Genomic DNA, 20,965 nt, shown 5'->3' with positions numbered 1-20,965 from the left:
GGACAACATCTAAGGTGACAAAATGACTAGCATCCTGGGTTTGAGGCAGGGGGAGGGGTTTGCTTTTGTTCTGTTTTGCCACCAAGGTTATTGTTAAGGTTTGGCGCCAGCATTATGAATTCACCACTCTCGATGGCTCTTTCTTTTTTCTTTTATTAGAAAAATTGAGAGGGTAGGGGAGGTAGAGAGGAATAGAGAAAGATAAAAACATCTGCAGATCTACTTCACTGCTTTTGAAGTGTCCTCCCTACAAGTGGGGAGCGGGGACTTGAACCTGGGTCTTTGTGCACTCGACCAGGTGCACTACCGCCTAGTCCTTTGCTCTTGCTCTCCTTTTTTTTTTTTTAAAGGAGCCTGCACTTTATGAATGTGTGATTTCACTAATTGTGGGAGACCTTTTCCTTTGGGGAGAGAGAAAGAGAGAGAGAGTGAGAAAGAGAGAGAGAGAGAGAACACAATATTGAAACCTCTCACAGTGCCATGGCACTTCTTACATGGTCTCAGGACTTGAACCTGGACTGCACACATGACAAGGCACATACCTGACTGAGTGAGCTATCTCTCCAGCCGATAGGGCCCTGGTTTTAAGCATTATGCTGTGGTTATTCAGATGCTAACATTTGAGGAACATGGATGAAGAATAGATGGACAAACCTCTGCTGTTTTTTTCAACTTTTGGAAAGGGTAAAATTATTTCCAAATGAAACCAGATAGTGCCTTTTCTGCTTAGGCTGGCTTAGTTGAGTTTCTCTTCCTCATTTAAAAACCTTCAAGAGCCAGCAAAATAGCTCACTTGATTAGTGCACTGCTTTGCTATCTGCATGGCTCAGGATCAAGCGCAGCCCACACTGCATTGAAGGAAACTTCAGGGCTGTGGTCTCTCTATCTCTCTCTCTCTCCTAAATAAAAATAAATATAAAGTTGAAAGAAAAAAACACTAATCAATTCTCTGTAACATCAAACGCCAGTTGCCCACAGATTTCTGGTATGGTGACATAGTCTCACTAAGCATCTACACCCTCTAGGACAGTACATCCAGGAAACAAGGAATTTAAAAGCCCCTTTGAGGCTTTTATCTCAGGGACAAGAAGCTACTCAGATACAGATATGTCACTAAGTCAGACTCTCATTGCCGTGAAACAGTGCCCAGCACCAAGCCTGCCAGTAGCTGGTGTGACAGGTCCAGCAAAGAGGTCAAAATGTCCCCAGGTCAGCTGGGAATCAAGGAGGACATGAAGAGAAGACACAGGCTAAGCTTTCTCCTAGGCATGCAGGGAAGAGCCACCAACACCCCCCACACACACACACACAACAAATGTTGAGGGGGAAACAAGACAGAGGGAGGGAGTCGGGTGATAGCGCAGCCGGTTAAGCGCAGGTAGCACAAAGCACAAGGACCTGTGTAAGGATTCCAGTTCAAGCCCTCAGCTCCCCACCTGCAGGGGAGTCGTTTCACAAGCAGTGAAGCAGGTCTGTAGGTTTCTCTCCCCCTCTCTGTCTTCCCCTCCTCTCTCCATTTTCCTCTGTCCTATCCAGCAATGACGACAACAATAATAACTACAAAAATAAAAACAACAAGGGCAACAAAAGGGAATAAATAAATAAATATTTTTTTTAAAAGAGGGAAACCCACAGGTTAGAAGTGACTTAATAAATACACAGGCTCCTTACAGTGTGTGGACCTTATTTGGATTCCAATTCAAGCAAACTTGAAAGAAGCTGCAGACACAAAGACCAGCGTAAGGATCTGAGACCCCCACCTGCAGGGGGCGTCGCTTCACAGGTGGTGAAGCAGGTCTGCAGGTGTCTTTCTCTCCCCTGTGTTCCCCTCCTCTCTCAATTGCTCTCTATCCTATCCAACAACAATGACAGCAATAACAAGAACAATAATAACAACAACAATGAAAAATAACAATGGCAACAAAAAGGAAAAAAACAGCTTCCAGGAGCAGTAGATTCATAGTGCAGGCACCGAGTCCCAGCGAAAACCCTGGAGGCAAAAAGAAAGAAAGGAAAGAAAGAAGCTGCAAAAAAGACTGATGAGGGTGTCGGGCTGTAGCACAGCAGGTTAAGTGCAGGTGGCGCAAAGCACAAGGACCAGCATAAGGATCCTGGTTCCAGCCTGGGCTCCCCACCTGCAGGGGTTGCTTCACAGGCGGTGAAGTAGGTCTGCAGGTGTCTATCTTTCTCTCCCCCTCTCTGTCTTCCCCACCTCTCTCCATTTCTCTCTGTCCTATCCAACAACTAAGACAACAATAATAACTACAACAATAAAACAACAAGGGCAATAAAATGGAATAAATAAATAAAATAAATATTAAAAAAAGACTGATGAGTGGTGATAGCCTGTTTTCACTGAAAGCAAAAGGACTTGTAGTGAATGCCATACACACCCCTCCCTGAGCACTTACACTTAGCAAGCTTTATTTTTTTATTAAATATTTATTTCCTTTTTGTTGCCCTTGTATTTTTTAAATTTTTTAATATTTATTTATTTCCCCTTTTGTTGCCCTTGTTGTTGTTTTTTATTGTTGTAGTTACTATTGTTGTTGTTAGACAGGACAGAGAGAATTGGAGAGAGGAAGGGAAGACAGAGGGGGAGAGAAAGACACCTGCAGACCTGCTTCACCGCCTGTAAAGCTACTCCCCTACAGGTGGGGAGCCAGAGGCTCGAACCAGGATCCTTACGCTGGTCCTTGCGCTTCGTGCCACGTGCGCTTAACCCGCTGCGCTACCGCCCGACTCCCACTTAACAAGCTTTTAACATGCAGACAGGAGACAGCCGAGGGTTGTCAGAAACTGGGAAATCATGGGGCAGAAGAGATAGTTCACAGACTAGGGTGTTGCCTTGCCACTGTGTGGCCCAGATTCAAACCCTGATACCACATGGGAGTGCCATGAAACTGGGGAAAGCTCTGATATTGTGGTGCCTCTCCCACTTTCTCTGTCTCTTTACCTCACTGGGAAAAAAAATCAATTAGTTATTAGTGAATTAATAAAGTTGAACTGGGAGCGCTGAAATTGTGCATGTGTAATGTCCTAGCTCTGAAAAAAAAAAAATTAGGAAATCAGAAATTACACAAGTGTCAACTATAACCTTTCTACTCCACAGATCAAGTATGGTCTTTCTTAGATCTCATGAATTGGTTGTTTGGAGAGTGGTGGTAGCTGGCCAGCTGGTGGCTATCCTCAGATAGAGTTTGTGGAGGGCTTGCCTTACAGAAAGAGGGTTTGCTAAATAGCTTCTTTTTTAAAAAAATAAATAAATAAAATAGACAAAGAAGGCAGAGAAGCGGGAGTCGGGCTGTAGCGCAGTGGGTTAAGTGCACATGGTGCAAAGCGCAATGACCGCATAAAGATCCTGGTAGGAGCGCTGGCTCCCCACCTGCAGGGGAGTCGCTTCACAGGGGGTGAAGCAGGTCTGCAGGTGACTCTCTGTCTCTCTTCCTCTCTGTCTACCCCTTCTCTCTCAATTTCTCTCTGTCTCTATCCAATAACAAATTAAAAAAAATTTTTAAAGGCAGAGACAGAGAGAGAGAGAGATGTATTATCTTAGAGGGTGTGGATGCTGACTGAGACAATGTCACCACACCAGGAATCAGCAGGCAACTGGCATTTGATGCTACAAGTGACGGGTTCCAGTGTATTTTTTAAATTTATTTTTTAGTTTCATTTTTAGGGGGAGAGAAAGAGAAATACACACATATAGATATAAATTTAGATATAGATATGTAGAGAGAGACTACGGCACTGTGGCTTCCTTCAGTGTTGTGGGGGTTGGTTTAGAACCTTGGTCCTGCATATAGCACAGCAGCACACTATCCAAACAAGCTATTTCACCATCCCCCTGGGTAACTTTGAGACTTCTCCCAACCTCTGCCTGCTGTGGTATCTGCCCGAATTCATCACATTTTCACAACACCCTGCAAAGTGCTGACGGAGTTTGTAAACTGGGCTCATGTCTATATCAAGGTGGTTTTATAGGTCCAGAATGCAGGAGGGAATCACAGAAAGCTGCCAGGAGGCAGTGGGCTAGTCCTGGATTGTGAAGAAAGAAAGGCTCTCCAGGAAAAGCAAGGGGCAGGTGCTAGGAACCACAGAAGGGGGGCAGAAGAGGGATAAGAGAAGAGAGGATGAAGCTGAATCACTTCGAGAAAGGTACCCTAAAGGACAGTGGGTGGATGAATACATTATGCACTACTAAAAGGGGGTGCGATTTGGTTTCTGTGTGGACCATTAGAGCTCCTGTTTTACCTTTCTCCACCAGGTTGTGTGAGGGCAGGTGCTGCACCTCACTCTGCCCAGTAGGCACTGAACCTCCAAATGGTCTTAGCAGGAATGTCAGATGAAAATATAAGGTCAAGCAGAGAAGGGGAGCTTTCTCTGAACAGCGTAAAACCACAGGGACTGGAGGTCAGGCTGTAGCGCAGCAGGTTAAGCACACATGGCGCACGAAGCAGGTCTGTAGGTGTCTTTCTCTACCCATCTCTGTCTTCCCCTCCTTTCTCCATTTACCTCTGTCCTATCCAGCAACAACAGCATCAATAACAACAATAATAATAACCACAACAATGATAACAACATGGGCAACAAAAAAGGAAAATAAATAAAATATAAAAAGGGGGGCAGGCGGTGGTGCACCTGGGTAAGCGCACACACTGCAGTGCACAAGGACCCAGGTTCAAGCCCCTGGTCCCCATCTGCAGGGGGAAGGCTTCATGAGTGGTGAAGCAGGGCTGCAGATGTCTCTCTGTCTCTCTCCCTCTCTATATCCCCCTCCCCTCTCAATTTCTGTCTGTCTCTATCCAATAATAAATTAATTTAAAAAAGTATTTAATAAAAAAACTTCCAAAAAATATATTCTTTAAAAAAAAAACAAAAAACAGGGACCCCAGACGTCGCCTCACAAAGCCCCATATACAGGGAAGTCTTGATTCCTTTAGCCCCTCAGGCTTTCTTGGGTCTTTACCCATCTTACCAAACTTCACCGGTAGGTGGTGCTAAGAGACTTCAATGAACTCTGGTGACTCAGCTGTAGAACATTCTGATCCGGCCTGAGTCCTACCCCTATTCTGCAGGTGTGGCTCCTAGACCTTCAGTGGTTAACAGCTGGAATCTCAGAACTGCAAATTCTCAACAACACCCTCCTGCCCCCACCCCAGACATACTGAATCTGAAACCCTTAGTGGGCCCAACCCCCACCTCTTTTAATAAGAGCAAATTAGGCAAGCATTTGATCCTCTGAAGACCTCTGCCACTAGGTTAGTTCCATTACAACCATGAACATGCTCTAAGGCAACAGAGATGTTGCAGGTAAATAAATAATTAATGCTCTTAACCAGGTGGCCTTAAATAAAGTATAAGGAAGTTATTCCTAACCACTTGAGCCCCTAAAAGCAGAAGTCAACAAGATTAGATCCACAAGAAGGGTTTGATGCTGAAGGGGCCAAGTGGTGGTACACCCAATTGAGTGTACACATTACTATGTAAAAGGACCCAGGTTCAAGCCCTCAGTTTCTACTTTCTGGGGTGGAAAAAGCTTCACAATCAGTGAAGCAGTGCTGCAGGTGTCTATCTTCCTCTCTCCCTCTCTACTTCCTTTGCCCTCTCAATTGCTCTCTGTTCTGTCATATAAAATAAAACAGAAGGAAAAAATGGATTCGGTGCTAACTTTGAAGGTGGAGAGAGGTCAAGGAATGTGCGTGTCCTCCAGAGCAATCCTGGTTAACATGTCTACAATGAAATGGGGTCTTCAGTCCTACCTGTATGCAGAAATTAGTTTTGCCAACTAATTGAATAAGATTGGGAGATCATAAAGGAGTGCAGTTCTTTTTTTATTATTATTGTTCCCTTTTGTTGCCCTTGCTGCTTTATTGTTGTAGTTATTATTGTTGTTATTATTGATATTGTTAGATAGGACAGAGAGAAACGGAGAGAGGAGGGGAAGACAGAGAGGATGAGGTAAAGAGATACTTTGAGACCTGCTTCACTACCTGTGAAGCGACGCCCCTGCAGGTGGGGAACCCGGGGCTCCAACCGGGATCCTTACGCCTTGAGCTTTGCGCCACGTGCTCATAACCCGCTGTGCGGGTTGCATTGGATCGACCTTCTCGTGGTGCATCCCGTGAGTACCCATTCATTGGGGAAACTGACGATCCTTCCTAGCCGACTGAATCCATATGGATCCCAGTCACTTTCAAAGCCAGCAACAAGCAGCTCCTGACAGCTTTCAACCTGACGCTGTTGACTGGCTACGGAAAAAGGGCAAACGCTAGAAGAAGAACCCGCTGTGCTACATCCCGACTCCTAAGGAGTGTAGTTCTAAGACCCTATGAGATGGTAATTCATTACTGCAGTATGAAAAAAAAATGATCACAGCACAAATCAGAGAGAGCTTGGGTTAGATCTCAAACTACCACAATGAAGTAACACAGAAAATCAAGTTGCACAAACGTTTGTTTACATATACTGTGGTCTAGTAAATGAGCAATGGTATTATGTCCAAAATCATGCATCATATTTTTTAATAATTTGTTGTTTAGGGAGTTGGGCAGTAATGCAGCCGGTTCGAAGTGCAGTTGGTGCAAAGCACAAGGACCAGCACAAGGATCCCTATTTGAGCCCTGGGCTCCCCACCTGCAGGGGAGTCGCTTCACAGGAGATGAAGCAGGTGTGCAGGTGTCTGTCTTTCTCTCCCCTTCTCTGTCTTCCCCTCCTCTCTCCATTTCTCTCTGTCCTATCCAACAATGATGACATCAATAACAACAGTAATGACAACAATAAAAAATAAGGGCAACAAAAGGGAATAGATAAATAAAAATAATAATAATGTGTTGTTTAAATGTCATCTAAGACCTTCATTGATCTGGAATCTTTCTGCTGGTTGGGGGTGAGTAATTATAAAACATGCAAAAAAAAAAACATGCAATGTCTGTGTGACAAAAGTAGGATGCAGTAAACTGAGGTTGACTGTACAACTTGTGTTTCACTATATCCATTGCTAGTTTTATTTCATGTGATGTGGGCAAAAGTTATAATAGATATTTTTCCTTTTTTAATAATTTTTTATATTTATTTATTTTCCCTTTTGATGTCCTTGTTTTTTTTTCATTGTTGTTGTAGTTATTAGTGTTGATATTGATATCGTTGTTGGACAGAGAGGAACGGAGAGAGGAGGGGAAGACAGAGAGGGGGAGAGAAAGCTAGACACCTGCAGACCTGCTTCACTGCTTGTGAAGTGACTCCCCTGCTGGTGGGGAGCCGGGGGCTCAAACTGGGATCCTTACGCCAGTCCCTTGCACTTTGCACCACCTGCGCTTAACCCACTGTGCTACCACCTGACTCCCAATAGATAGTTTTCTAAAGAAGACATACACATGGCCCACAGCTGTATGAGGAAATGTTCCACTTCACTCACCATTACAGAGATGCAAATTAAAACCACATTGAAATCCACCTCACACCTATGACAATAGCCTACATCAGCAAAATAGAAAGTGTTAAGTATTGGTAAGGGTGTGGGATTAAAAAAAAAACTCTCTTACACTGTTGGTAGGAATGCAAACTGGTACAGTCATATAAAATAGTATAGAGAGTCCTTTAACAAATACACATGGTGATCTAGAAGTGCCACTATAAGGAATTCATCTAAAAGACATGAGGATGTTAATTTGAAGGGACATCTGCACCCCTATGTTCATAACTGCATTATTCACATACTATTAATAACCATTTTTTAAAAATAAAAATAATAACTGCCCTATCCACAATAACCAAAATATGGAGGCAACATACATGCCCATCAACAGATGACTGCTAAAGAAATTATGGGAGCTCACCAGTGTGTCTGGGAACCTCACTACTTCAGAGCCCTGCTACACTAGGGAGAAAATAAAAAACAGGCTGGGAGTATGGATCAACCTCCACACTGGTGAGCTCCCGTAACCTACAGAAGCCAGAACTCCTACCTTCTTCACCCCAAAAATAATTATGATTCAGGAGTCGGGCGGTAGCCCAGCAGGTTAAGTGCACATGGTGCAAAGTGTAAGGACCAGAGTAAGGATCCTGGTTTGAGCCTCTGGCTCCCCACCTGCAGGGGAGTCGTTTCACAGGTGGTGAAGCAGGTCTGCAGGTGTCTATCTTTCTCTATCCCTCTATGTCTTCCCCTCCTCTCTCCATTTCTCTCTGTCCTATCCAAAGATGACATAAAGAACAACAACAATAATAGCTACAACAGCAATAAAAACAACAAGGGCAACAAAAGGGAAAATAAACTTAAAAAATAAAATAAATAATGATTCTGATCCATACTCCCAGTGGGGGAGAAGTGGTAGGGGAGAGATGACCAGAATGCTCTGAACTCCAACTCCTCAGAAACTGGAGTGAAAGGAGGAAGAAAGGAGGGGCATTTGGATGTAATAAGAGGTCTATGTGTGACATGAAAGGAAGAGAAGATGGGACCCTAAGAAGGGGAGTGTTGTATGCTTTACATTGGGTTGTTCTAGCTCTCCCCCTGCCAAGAAAATTGGTTCAGTCCTGCTAGTTTCACGGGCCCGCTTGTCCCCGCCCCAAGGAACCCCAAGAGAGTTCCAGAGTTCCAGAGTTCGAGAGTGCTTGGCGCCGCTGTGGGGGAAAGAGGCAGCAGAGTTCTGTTTGGTGATTAGTTTGGGTTAGTTTATGAATCGTTGTTCCTGAATAAAGAAATACAGCTTCCCTGCCCAGCCGTATGTCTCTGGTTGTCTCTGTTACCCGCCTGTTAAGCTAGCCCAGCCAGCTGGAGCCTCCGAATTTTAACAACAGGGGAGGACAAATACAGACAGATGGTTGTAGAAATAATAGTTGACCTATCATATCTGCAACCTTAGGAGAACTGCTGTAGCTTACAATGAAGGGATTGTAGACCCAGAACCCTGGTGATGGGAACTGTGCAGACTTGTATCCCTATTACCTTGTAATTTTGTAAATCAATATTAAATCACTAAATTTTTAAAAAAGGAAGTTATGGGACATATACTCAGTAAAATACTACTTGGCAATTAAAAGAGACAATATTGTGTCCTTCAAGACAAAATGGATGGAACTGAAAGTGATTATGCACACTGAAGAAAGGAAGTGAAAGGCAGTTAACAGATGGTTTCACTCTTATGTGGAATACAGGGAATTGAAATACATGAACTTGCAAAAAAAAAAAAAAAGCCAGGGGCTGGGCAGTAGTGCAGCGGGTTAAACTCACATGGCACAAAGTGCATGGGCCAGAGTAAGGATCCCGGTTTGAGCCCCCAGCTTCCCTCCTGCAGGGAGGGGGTAGATTCACACGTGGTGAAAAGCAGGTCTGCAGGTGTCTATCTCTCCTCCTCTCTGTCTTCCCCTCTTCTTTTAATTTCTCTCTTTCGTATCCAACAACAACAGCTATAACAAGGGCAACAAAATGGGAAAAAATGGCCTCCAGAAGCAGTAGATTCGTAGTGCAGGCACCAAGCCCCAGCAATAACCCTGGAGGCAAAAAATAAAAAAATAAATAGCCCATCTGTCCCTTAGAGCTTAGAACTATGGTGTTTATCTCCCCCAGGCAATAACTTGGGTCCACCTGCATGTTAGCTGTCAGGCTCAGGCAAAAATTAGTAAAGCCAGGGGCCCCTTGGATTACACCTAAAATTGGCCTACTAGCTTTTTCCAAAATGGAGACCTCAAATCTTCATCTGCAATATTCTTGCCTTTAAGTTCATGATTAGTCAACAATTTGTTCTGCTTTATATCTGAATTCTTTTTTTAGCTACCATGTTCCAGATGATACCATGATGCCAACCGGACAACCTGGGCAAAAGACCCCACCAATGCATCCTGGAGCTCTGCTTCCCCAAATCCCTACCCCACTAGGGAGAGAGAGAGTGAGGCTGATAGTATGGATTGACTTATCAAGGCCCAAATTCAGCGAGGAAGTAATTACAGAATCCAGACCTTCCACCTTGGGTCCATAATCCCAGAGGGTTAAAGAACAGGAAAGCTATCAAGGGATGGGATGGGATATGGAGTTCTGGTGGTGAGAATTTATAATTTGTGTGTGTGTGTGTGTGTGTGTGTGTGTGTGTGTGTGTGTGTGTGTGTATACACATAAAATATATATATATATGCACATATCTTCCTTTTCTGTCCCAGGATTGGCATTGATCACATCAGGATGGGCTTTTTAATTTTCCTTAACACCTAGGAACCCAGGAAAGGCTTTTTCCTTTTTATTGATTTAATTATGATCGACAAGTCCATTACAGGGTACAGAATTCCTCCAATAAAGACAAAAAAAAAAAAAAGAGTTTCACAAAACAAATCCTCCTTTATAACTCACCATCCACTGTTAACTTACTGCTAGACTAGTGTCCACCTCTTCTCTCATGCCAAACAATTCTGTTTGGTTTATTTTACAACGCAATAATGAGTTATAATTGGTTGTTTACAAAACATTGGTCTTTAGAACCATACTGAACTTGTGGCCATTTTCTCAATATCTCTCTCTCTCTCTCTCTCTTACTTTCTCTTTCTTTACCTCTCTCACACAAACCATACAAGCAATACACATGCATGCATGTGCATACACACGTATACATAGGCACAGATATACACAAGCAAAGGAACATGTGTACAAGTATACACACACACACACACACACACACACACACACACACACACACCCTCCCTCTAACCTTCCAAGGCCTCAGAGGAAACCATACACTCACAAGTCCACACAGTTCCAAAACAGTGCATCTGGTCCTTGAGCCATGGTTTGTCTCAGGAGAATGACAGTTTTATATATTATCAAATATATTACTACATAACAGATTACTTGGTGATGTTTTGAAAACTATTTTAATTCAATTGACATCCTTTTATTTTATTTATTTTTTACTCACTTTTATTTTACTCTCTATTTATCCTTATCTTATTTCTTTAACAACTTTGTTCTGAGAAAGGGTGCAATGACTTCATAAACTCTCCTGAGAATTTTGCCTCTGGACAATGATGAAGCCCTGGCCTGCTTTCCAGAGTCCATGGAGAGCCACTACCCTGAGCGAGGCTGGTGCGTGTGTGGTGGAGCTGGAACCAGGATGTCTGAATTTCTAGATCCCAGAACAAGATGCTAACCTGATCTGAAGGGAGCTTATTCTCTATTTTATGCTTTTAACCTAAAAACTGCATCACATTGCACGGGGCTTTAGATTTCGTTTCAGAGAGATTGGTGAGAAAGCAAACGGTTAATACATAGTGCACAGATTATGCTTCCTAGAGAACCTGTATTTTACACATTGTTTTTGTTCTCTCATCTGCTATGTGTCAGAGCTGTTATCAACTTATTTTTGTACTTGGGGAAATGCAATCACACAGCTGGGAGAAAGTACAGTATTTTATATCCTCCATCAGCAGGATCCTGTATTATAGAGTAACAGAAACCAGAAGGAATCAATGGGTACAAGCCTCAGAGTTTATTAATCAAGAAGGAAGCCCACAGAATAAGGACAATGCTCTTTCTGTTGAGTTTTTAAATGAAACTTCACCAAAAAAGGGGCGGGAGGGAGAATGCGAGAGGATGGCAGAAAGTGAGTATCACACTAGCAAATTCTGAGTGAAAGAGAAGAACGCTTTCCTGGGTATGTCATCAAGTTCCAATAGAGAGATTTTAGAACAGGAGAAGAGAGACAGGAAGCAGAGATTTGAAAAAGCGTAGGGAAAAAATATCCCAGCATGCACCCATTTCTTCATATCTTTAAAAACAAGTTTAGGTGTTTTGCACCAAAGTAAAAGACTCTCGGGGCGGGGGGGGGGGGGGGGGGCAAGTCCAGAAACATGATGGCAGAGAAGGACCTAGTGGGGGTTGAACTGTTATGTGGAAAACTGACAAATGTAGGGCCAGGTGGCGGTATACCTGGTTAAGTACACACATTACAGTGTGCAAGGACCTGAGTTCCAGCCCTCAGTCCCCACCTGCAGAGGGAAAGTTTCACAAGTGGTGAAGCAGGGCTGCAGGTGTCTGCAGGTGTCTTACCCCTTCTCTCTCAATTTCTGGCTATCTCTATCTAATAAATAAAGATGGTAAAAAAAAAAAAAAGAAAATGTTACATATGTACAAGCTACCGTATTTTACTGTTGAGTATAAACCACAATCTCCCAATAAAGAAATTTTTTAAAAGCAAGTTTAAAATGGATTACTCCAGAGTCAGAATAACCTCAACCTTATTAGGGAAGAGCAGTGACTCCAAGCAGGTGAGGGCAGCACCTCTGAGGCGCTAGAATGAGTATGACTCACTGTCTCTATCCATGTAGGATTTTTTTTTCAGTCTGAGCACAAAAGTCCTGCCTCCCAGGGAGCCCCTTATTCACAACAAGAGGTGGGGGGGGCAGATATCTGGTCGCCCCACTCTGTGTACCCTACTCCTGACCTGGAGCACTATGCAAACATGTGTGATGGGCTTTTAGGGAAACCACAGAGCTGGATACCTGTGCACTTGTCTGTGTGTTCACGAGACCTGAACAAAATGTGCAAAAGCTGATGCACACTGTGAGTGAGATGCTCTGTGGTGGCAGTGTGTGCGAGGGTGTGAGCCGTACCTGTGCCTGCAGCTCTGCTCTCTGAGCCTGCAGGGCTGACAGCACCTCCTGGGACTCTTCCAGCTGACTCTGAAGCGCAGCTGCCTCCCGCCTGGTCAGGAGCTTCTCCTATGTAAGGAAAGACACAGCACTCACAGGCTCTCACTCAACATGTGAGGAAGAACAGCAGGAAGAAAAGGAACGTGGGGTCCCTAGTGTTAATGTTCTGCACTCTTGTTTACAGTAGTTCATGATGAGCCCATCAAGTCAATGAGGCAACTAGATCTAGGTAAGGTCAGGAGGGTGGGCCACCTATGTTGGGTTTGGTGGGCTCACTCTGCATGTACCCCTCAAAGAAAGGTCATGTGAGGACACAGCTCAAAAGCGGTTGTCTAGAAGATAGGCAGAGTATCTTCATCCAGAACTGTATCTACTAGAACTGTATCTGCCCCGACTTTGAACTTGCAGGCTCCAGGACCCCAAGAATCAAGTACCAGCTGTCCAGACACCACCATCCCCCTCCCTGTGACCCGAGGAATTGGTTGCAGCAGCCCAGAATGACAAAGACAGGCCTTTTGCTTGGTACTCAACATCTGAGCCATCAGTTGTTATGCATGTAAATCACAGAAAATGAGTGCCATTTTTAAAAAAAAGGGGGGGGCATGTGGTGGTGCACCTGGTTGAGCGCATGTATTACAATGCTTAGGGACCCGGGTTCGAGCCCCCGGTCCCCACCTGCAGGGGTGAAGCAGGGCTGCAGGTGTCTGCAGGTGTCTGTCTCTCTCCCTCTCTATCACCCCCCTTCCTCTTGATTTCTGGCTGTCTCTATCCAATAAATAAAGATAATAATAATTTTTTTAAAAAAAACTAGATTTTAGATTTAGCTAAGAGATTCTGGGCAAGGCATGTTCCTATCTGTGAAAAGAAGAAAACTCAAAATACAGATTTTTGCTTGGCTCTCTGGTCTGTGTTTCTGCAGAGGGCAAAGCGGTCTAAGCCCCAGGTGAAGACACCCTTGTTATACAAAGCAGGATCCATCAGGTTCCAAAGAGAAAAGGGAAGCAGGGGCTTTGGCAAAGCAGCTGCTGCTGCTGCCCTAACACTATCACTTATGGAATGTTCTAGAAGGAATTGCTACCTCGCCTTCCACACTCGACCAAGTAGTTGTCCTCTCCACTATCGATTAAAAAAACCACAAAGGGCTTCCCAGAAGCCTGACTGGGGGGATATCAGTGCCTCGTAGGCAGGAAAGATAAAACACGAGCATTTGCTTAATATTCCTGTGTTCAAGGCTCTTCTTTGCTCTCAAAAACTCTGCAAAGTGACTTAAAGAGATAGCACAGAAATAGAGATAGTTAGGGAAAGACAAATAGGCATAAACAGAGGCTTTGGGGTCTAGGTTCCCTGGCCCCACCAATAGAAACATCCTGCAGACAGGCCCCCTGCTGTATGCTTGTCCTGTTCCACTTTATTCCTGTTTCCTGGTGTGTGGGGAAAAAATGGCTTCACTCAGTCTCTGTTTTCCTCTCTGCTTCTGGCCTCTATGTCTCTGTCTCTCAGCCCCTGCCTCAAAGACAAGGTGTCTGCTGAGTACAGGGAACAGTGGTATCAGTACATGAAGGATGTGTAAAGTGTAAAGTGTGTAAAGTGCAGGCCTGCAGCCTCAGGATAAACACTGCAAGTACGATTCTTCCAGCTCCACACCACAGAGCCCTGCCTGCTTGGCTCTGAACCCACCCACCCCCCAACCCCACACACACCCTTTGTCCCTTATCTTATTATTATTTTCTTTCTATTTTACTTGACAGGACAGAGAGAAATTGAAAGGGGACAGGGTGATATACAGAAAGAAACACAGCTGCAGACCTGCTTTACCACTAGTGAAACTTCTCCCTTACATGTAGATACCAAGGGATCAAACTTGGGTCCTTTGAAAATGGAATGTGTGCGCTCAACCTAGTGTACCACAGCCCACTCCACCCCCAGCCTGGCATCTTCTGCCCAACTCCTACTCCTCGTACTCTGTGCCCCACATCTGCCCACAAGACGTATCTGACAGCACCTGCACACAACTGAATCCAGCTCCTCACCAGAGGAGGAAGCCTGAAGTTAGTTGATAGCTAACCAACTAAGCCATGTTGCTTCCTACCTAACACCTTATAAGTGATGTTATACACACTACACAAAAAAGTTGCTATGAGGCCACAGGTTTAACGATTGTTAAACTGCAGATTCTGAGCCGACAAAATAGCTCACTTGGATAGTGTGCTGCTCTGCCATGTGCACAACCTAGGTTTGAGTCTGGCCAATACTGCACTGAAGAAAGTTTCAGTGTTGTGGTGTTTCTCTCTCTCTCTCTCTCTCTCTCTCTCTCTCTTTCTCCCTCCTCCCTCCCTCCCTCCCTGAAAGAAATAAAGAAAAAAACAAAGAAAGGGGAAGTCGGGTGGTAGCACAACAGGTTAAGTGCAGGGACCGGCGTAAGGATCCTGGGAGTCACTTCATAAAAGGTGAAGCAGGTCTGCAGGTGTCTTTCTTTCTCTCCTCCTCTCTGTCTTCACCTCCTCTCTCCATTTCTCTCTGTCCTATCCAACAAAAATGATATCAACAACAACAATAACTACAACAATAAAAAAGGGGCAACAAAAGGAAAGAAAGAGAAAAGAAAAATCAGATTTTAACTCAGGATACTTTACCTTTCTAACAAATTCCCAGCAGAGCTGACAATCACTGATGAACACTGATAATAGCAAATAAGCCCAGAAGGATTGGGGAAATAGCACAGCAGCAAAGCACTGAACTTGCACGTGAGAAGTCCCAGGTAGGAGCCACAAAACCACCAATAACCAGAGCTGAGCAGTACTCTCTCTGGTCAGAACAACAACAAAAAAGCCCCTCAACTAACTTCAGAAAGTCTCTATATTCTTATACCTCAGAAGAATTTCACTAGAAAGAAGCATATGATGGGATTAAAAAAGGGGAGAAACTGGGAGTCAGGTGGTAGCGCAGTGGGTTAAGTGCAGGTGGCGCAAAGCGCAAGGACCAGCGTAAGGATCCTGGTTCGAGCCCCTGGCTCCCCACCTGCAGGGGAGTCGCTTCACAGGTGGTGAAGCAGATCAAAAATAATAGGATAAATAAATAAATAAATAAATATTTTTAAAAAGGAATAAAGGAATCTTAAAACATGAATGCAAACGGCAAGCCCACAGTTCTCTGATGCATTTCCAGGGTTCTAAGTTAACTTGGGAGTGGGGAAGAAAAGCCTTGGGCTGCTTTTTCCCTGCAGTCTTGGCTCCACCAGTCCTTACCTCCCTCATCCCAGCTGTAATAGCAGATGCTTGAGGGGTTGTCTGGATGATCTGCTGCAGGATGGTGACATAGGCCTGGATTTCCAGAAGATTCTGTTGAAAGAAAAAAAGAATTCTCATTAAAATCTAAGCTACTCCAGTATGAGGGGACCCCCAGGATGGATAAGTTTACATGTTTTACCACCATCACAAACAGGACAGACTGTCCAGAGGGCACATTATCTGGCTTTTAATCTTCACAAGAACAACAACAGGGGGTGGGGGTGTGTGCAAATAAGCCAAGGCTTGAATTATTTCATCTTCCTTTCAATTATATAGATGATTTGTTGTGGTTACCTTTTTGTACCTATCCTTTGCTGCACTGATATCATCCTGCAGAAACTGGGCTTCAATCTGAAGGTGCAGGTTCCGAAGTAAGGCTTCATCAGCTTCCTGCAATGAGAACCAGCCACACCACTGTGAGGAACCCAACAGTGGAGGCACTTGGGGCCTGAAAGTGAAATCAGCCAGATGAGCTGAAACAGAAGTTCTTGGTCAGCAAGTCTTGGAAAGCATCTGAGGTTCTGCATCTCTAGTCAGGCACTGCATGAGCCAGCTCATTGGACCTGATCAGGAACAGAAGCTCTCAACTTGTGGGGAGGAGGTGATTTGGCCCCCAAGGAGTCATTTTTAATCACTCGGTGTTACTACTGGCATGTAGTAGACAGAGGTTAGAAAGCTCCTAAATACACTACAACACACACAACTTCCCCTGACAGCAAGTTCTGTACGCCAAAATGTAGCCTTTGATCTAAGAAAGATCAGAAGAAAAGTTAGAGCACATTTACATACACTGGTCTTGAAGTTTATGCTAATTTGTAGACTAAGATAAAGATATAGTGATGATGATCTTATAAATTATTACCTCCCCTTACTATAAAGCATTTTTTTTAAACAGCAAGCAAATTTAGTTTACAGTTATAAGTCAGGCTAATGGTTACTTCTAAGAGGACAGCTGATGGATAGGATACTGGTGATACAGTTCTTGTCATGCCAGTTTAAAATGTGAATGGATAGCCCATAAAAAAAAAATTGCTCTTGAACACCCCAACTCTTCATCTGCACTACTCCAGCCTTTAGGTCCATGATTGGTCAATAATTTGTTTGGCTTTGTATGTTAACTCTCTTTTCAACCACCAGGTTCCAGATGCCAACCGGACTTCCCTGGACAGATGACCCCATCAATGTGTCCTGGAGCTCCGCTTCCCCCGAGCCCTTCCCAATAGGGGAAGAGAAAGACAGGCAGAGAGTATGGATCGACCTGCCAATGTCCATGTTCAGCAGGGAATCAATTACAGAAGCCTTCCACCTTCTGCATCCCACAACGACCTTGGGTCCATATTCCCAGAGGGTTAAGGAATAGGAAAGCTATCAAGGGAGGGGATGGGATACAGATTTCTGGTGGTGGGAATTGAGTGGAGTTGCACCCCTCTTATCGTATGGTTTTGTCAGTGTTTCCTTTTTATAAGTAAATAATTTAAAAATTTTAAAAATTTTTTGAGTCTTAAGGAAAAAAAAAAGTGCTCTTAAAATCTGTGTATTGGGGGGCTAGGCGGTAGTGCAGAGGGTTAAGCACAGGTGGCGCAAAGCACAAGGACAGGCATAAGGATCCTGGTTTGAGCCCCAGTTCCCCACCTGCAGGGGGGCCACCTCACAAGCAGTGAAGCAGGTCTGCAGGTGTCTATCTTTCTCTCCCCCTCTCAGTATTCCTCTCCTTTCTTGATTTCTCTCTGTCCTATCCAACAATGACAGCAATAACAACAATAATAATAACAACAACAATGATAAACAACAAGGGCAACAAAAGGGGAAAAAATGGCCTCCAGTCATAGTGCAGGCACCGAGCCCCAGCAATAACCCTGGAGACAAAAAAAAAAAATCTGTGTATTGTTTTTGTTTTCATACTATACTTTAATGTAAAGTTTATTTTTAACAAAATTGAATCTGTCATTAAAATTATATACAAAACTAATTTTGGAGTGTGTTAAAACACATCATTTAAAAAGCATTATGAAAAAGAATTATATTATCATTCCAGATGGAGTTTTATAATATGGCAAATAATAATGAGCATTTTTAAAGATATAGTTTTCCCTTAATATCAGAACTTTTCATTTAATAGTTTTCCCCAAGAATTATTGGCATTTATTTTGAGAGCATGTATCTTTCACACAAGACACTGTTTTAGAATGATTTTCCTGGTGGAGCCTAGAAAGCAGCACACAGACAAAGTGTTGAACTCCCATACATGAGGTTCTGAGTTTAATGCCTGGCATCACATGTGTACCAGTAAAATTGTCTTCCTGGGGCCAGTTGGTGGTGCACCTGGTTAAGGGCTCACATTACAATGTGCAAGGACCTGGGTTTGAGCCCCTGCTCCCCACCTGCAGGGGGAGGAAGCTTCATGAATGATGGAGCAGGACTGCAGGTCTCTCTCTCCCTATCTCCCCCTTCCCTCTTGATTTCTCTGTCTCTATCCAATAAGTAAATAAATAAATAAAGATTTTTTTAAAGATTGTATTCTTCCCTCTTTCATTAATTAAATTTTATTCAAGTCTTTTATTTTATTTTTGAGAGAGATGCAGGGAGAGACACAGAGAGAAATACTGGAGCACTGCTCAGCTCTAGCATATGGTGGTGTGGGGGATTGAACCTGGGACTTCAGAGCCTCAGGCATGACAGTCTCTTCATATAACCATTATGCTATCTATCCCTGCTATCAATAAAAAAATTTTACAAATATTTGTTTATTTATTCCCTTTTGTTGCCCTTATTTTTTATTGTTGTAGTTGTTATTGATGTTGTCATTGTTGGATAGGACAGAGAGAAATGAAGAGAGATGGGGAAGACAGAGAGGGGGAGAGAAAGATAGACACCTGCAGACCTGCTTCACCTCTTGTGAAGCGACTCCCCTGCAGGTGGGGAGTCAAGGGCTCGAACCCAGATCCTTACAATGGTCCTTGTGCTTTGCAACACCTACGCTTAACCCACTGTGCTACCACCCAACTCTCTTAAAAAAAATTTTAATTATTGCTGTCATGAATAGTGTTTTGTTCCCTTTAAAGCTAGACATTTAAAACTGAACAACCTGTGGTCCGGGAGATGGCGCAGAATTAAGGCTTTGGACTCTCAAGCATGAGGTCCTGAGTTCGATCCCCGGCAGCACATGTGCCAGAGTCCATTTGCTAAGACAGCTAAAGATTTAAAGTCTTACGTATTTAATGTGACAATTCATCTTCTCCAAATTGATATGCAAATTATCTATTTTATAGATATTGGTCCACAGCAAATTTGGCATTTGTCTGACATTGAAAATGCTTTGAGAAGTCACTAGTATGTGTTAACTCTCTAAGTAATTAGAGTTTGTTTAAAGTTTAAGGAAAAATTTAGTTAAACTGAATTTGGTTTAGAGATCCTGGTCATAGAAATTGCTACAGTAGGTTAAAAAGGTGACTTTTAAATGTATGTTCTTTAAATTTCAAACAGAGTCTCTCAAGTTAGGTATCACACACTGAAGATGTGTCTCTATCTCTTGTGTGGAAAATGACAGAAAGGTTATTGACATGTAAACGTTTTAAAATACCTTCTCAACTAAAGAAGTAGAACTGGCTTAGGTGAGTGAAAAATAACACAGTGGTTATATTAATGATTTTCTAGCCTGAGGCTTTTGCTCTGGTTTTCCTCTTTATATCTTTCTGCTTTTAAAAATTATCTGGTTTGTTTTAAGACACTGTCAGAGATTTATTCTTGACAAATGGTATTTTTGGTCTGATAGAAGATTTGTTTTGGCAAATCCTGATTTAACAAAATTATTATTTTGAATATTTAAGTTATGAGGTTTATTTTAGCCCTTTAAGTTGCCATATTAGAGTTCTAAGGGGTAAAATCTATTAAGAGTTTTATATCTACACTTATTCATGATAGCTTTGTGATGAGTAAAGATCTTAACAAAAACTGTTTTGATATTGTGCTTAAATTGTCCAAGCAGTTTAAAATAATGCTAAAAAATGGTGATCATTTTATTATGTCAACACATTAGATATTGACTTTATATACTATACTGGTATATCTGTTTGTTAAAAAGACCTTCTAAAATTACATAGAGATGTATAGGCAAATTCTGGTCATTAGATTGTCAGTTTTGGTAAGCTCTTAATCTGGTTTTGTGTATGTCTTACTGGTTACAAATGTAAGAGTACGGCAGTGATACCCCTTCAATCATACTGCCAGGTTCTCTTAGGGTGTCTCCAAGAGGCAGTAAAATGGCCCACAAATTTCTCTAAGGTAAATAGAATGACACTAAATTTGGCCTTTTGTTGCTCAAATCTGCCCCAGGTGTTAGAAAAAAGTTACAGAAGACAGAAAGATTTTAAAGAAAAGCTGAGAGATTGCTCAGAGGGTTTTTAAGAAGTTGGTAAATGTTTTGACATTAGACTTTGGAAAGAAAGAAAGAAAGAAAGAAAGAAAGAAAGAAAGAAAGAAAGAAAGAAAGGAAGGAAGAGAAAGTTGGGGCAGTGCCCAGAGGGAAAAGGAAAGTCAGAAAATTGGGGGCTAAGGGTAGAGAAAGATCAGTGATGTTACTGCAAAGAAAAAGGACACTGGAAGAAAGGCTGTTTTATCAACAAGCCATTTAGACTGCTGGTTGATGAACTTAAAGACATAAGCCGGGGAGTGCTGACCCAAAAACTTGGGCCATGGCACAGACCCGTTGCCTATTTGTCAAATATTGGACCCTGTAGCTGCTGGATGGACAAAATGCCTGAAGACAATAGCACCTGTGGCACAGCTGGTAAGGAAAGCAGACAAGCCATCACTGGGGCAAGTCCAATGCCCACCTAACCTGCTACCAAGTTCTGTTCCTAGACCAGCCATGAGTGAAATTCAGTGCTGCCACCAGCCTGAACCCTGCCACCCTGATGTTGGAGACGGATCCTGAGGCTCCCTACAAATGCATGACTGCCAAGAGGTATGCCTTTGCTACATGGCGTGTGCATGGAGCATGTGGGGAGAGAAGATTCCTGACTCCCACCGGGAAGATGATCCAG

At 43.2% G+C, this 20,965-nt stretch overlaps 1 protein-coding gene across 2 annotated transcripts in view; it reads right to left on the bottom strand.

Annotated features, from left to right (window-relative positions):
• The window catches only part of BFSP1 (beaded filament structural protein 1), a 43,105-nt gene that overhangs the window by 8,678 nt on the left and 13,462 nt on the right, over window positions 1-20,965 (bottom strand). The window contains exons 3-5 of one of the 2 annotated variants that reach the window (XM_060186414.1): window positions 16,218-16,313; window positions 15,882-15,974; window positions 12,598-12,705 (exon numbers count right to left, since the gene is read on the bottom strand). In XM_060186414.1, the coding sequence (XP_060042397.1) occupies window positions 12,598-12,705; window positions 15,882-15,974; window positions 16,218-16,313 (297 nt within the window). The remainder of the gene's footprint in view (window positions 1-12,597; window positions 12,706-15,881; window positions 15,975-16,217; window positions 16,314-20,965) is intronic. The other variant, XM_060186417.1, reaches the window with a different exon arrangement.

The sequence above is a fragment of the Erinaceus europaeus genome, chromosome 1 (assembly GCF_950295315.1).
Source record: "Erinaceus europaeus chromosome 1, mEriEur2.1, whole genome shotgun sequence".
In the NCBI taxonomy this organism is placed as follows: Eukaryota; Metazoa; Chordata; class Mammalia; order Eulipotyphla; family Erinaceidae; genus Erinaceus; species Erinaceus europaeus.
This window is presented reverse-complemented; position numbering and strand designations above follow the sequence as displayed.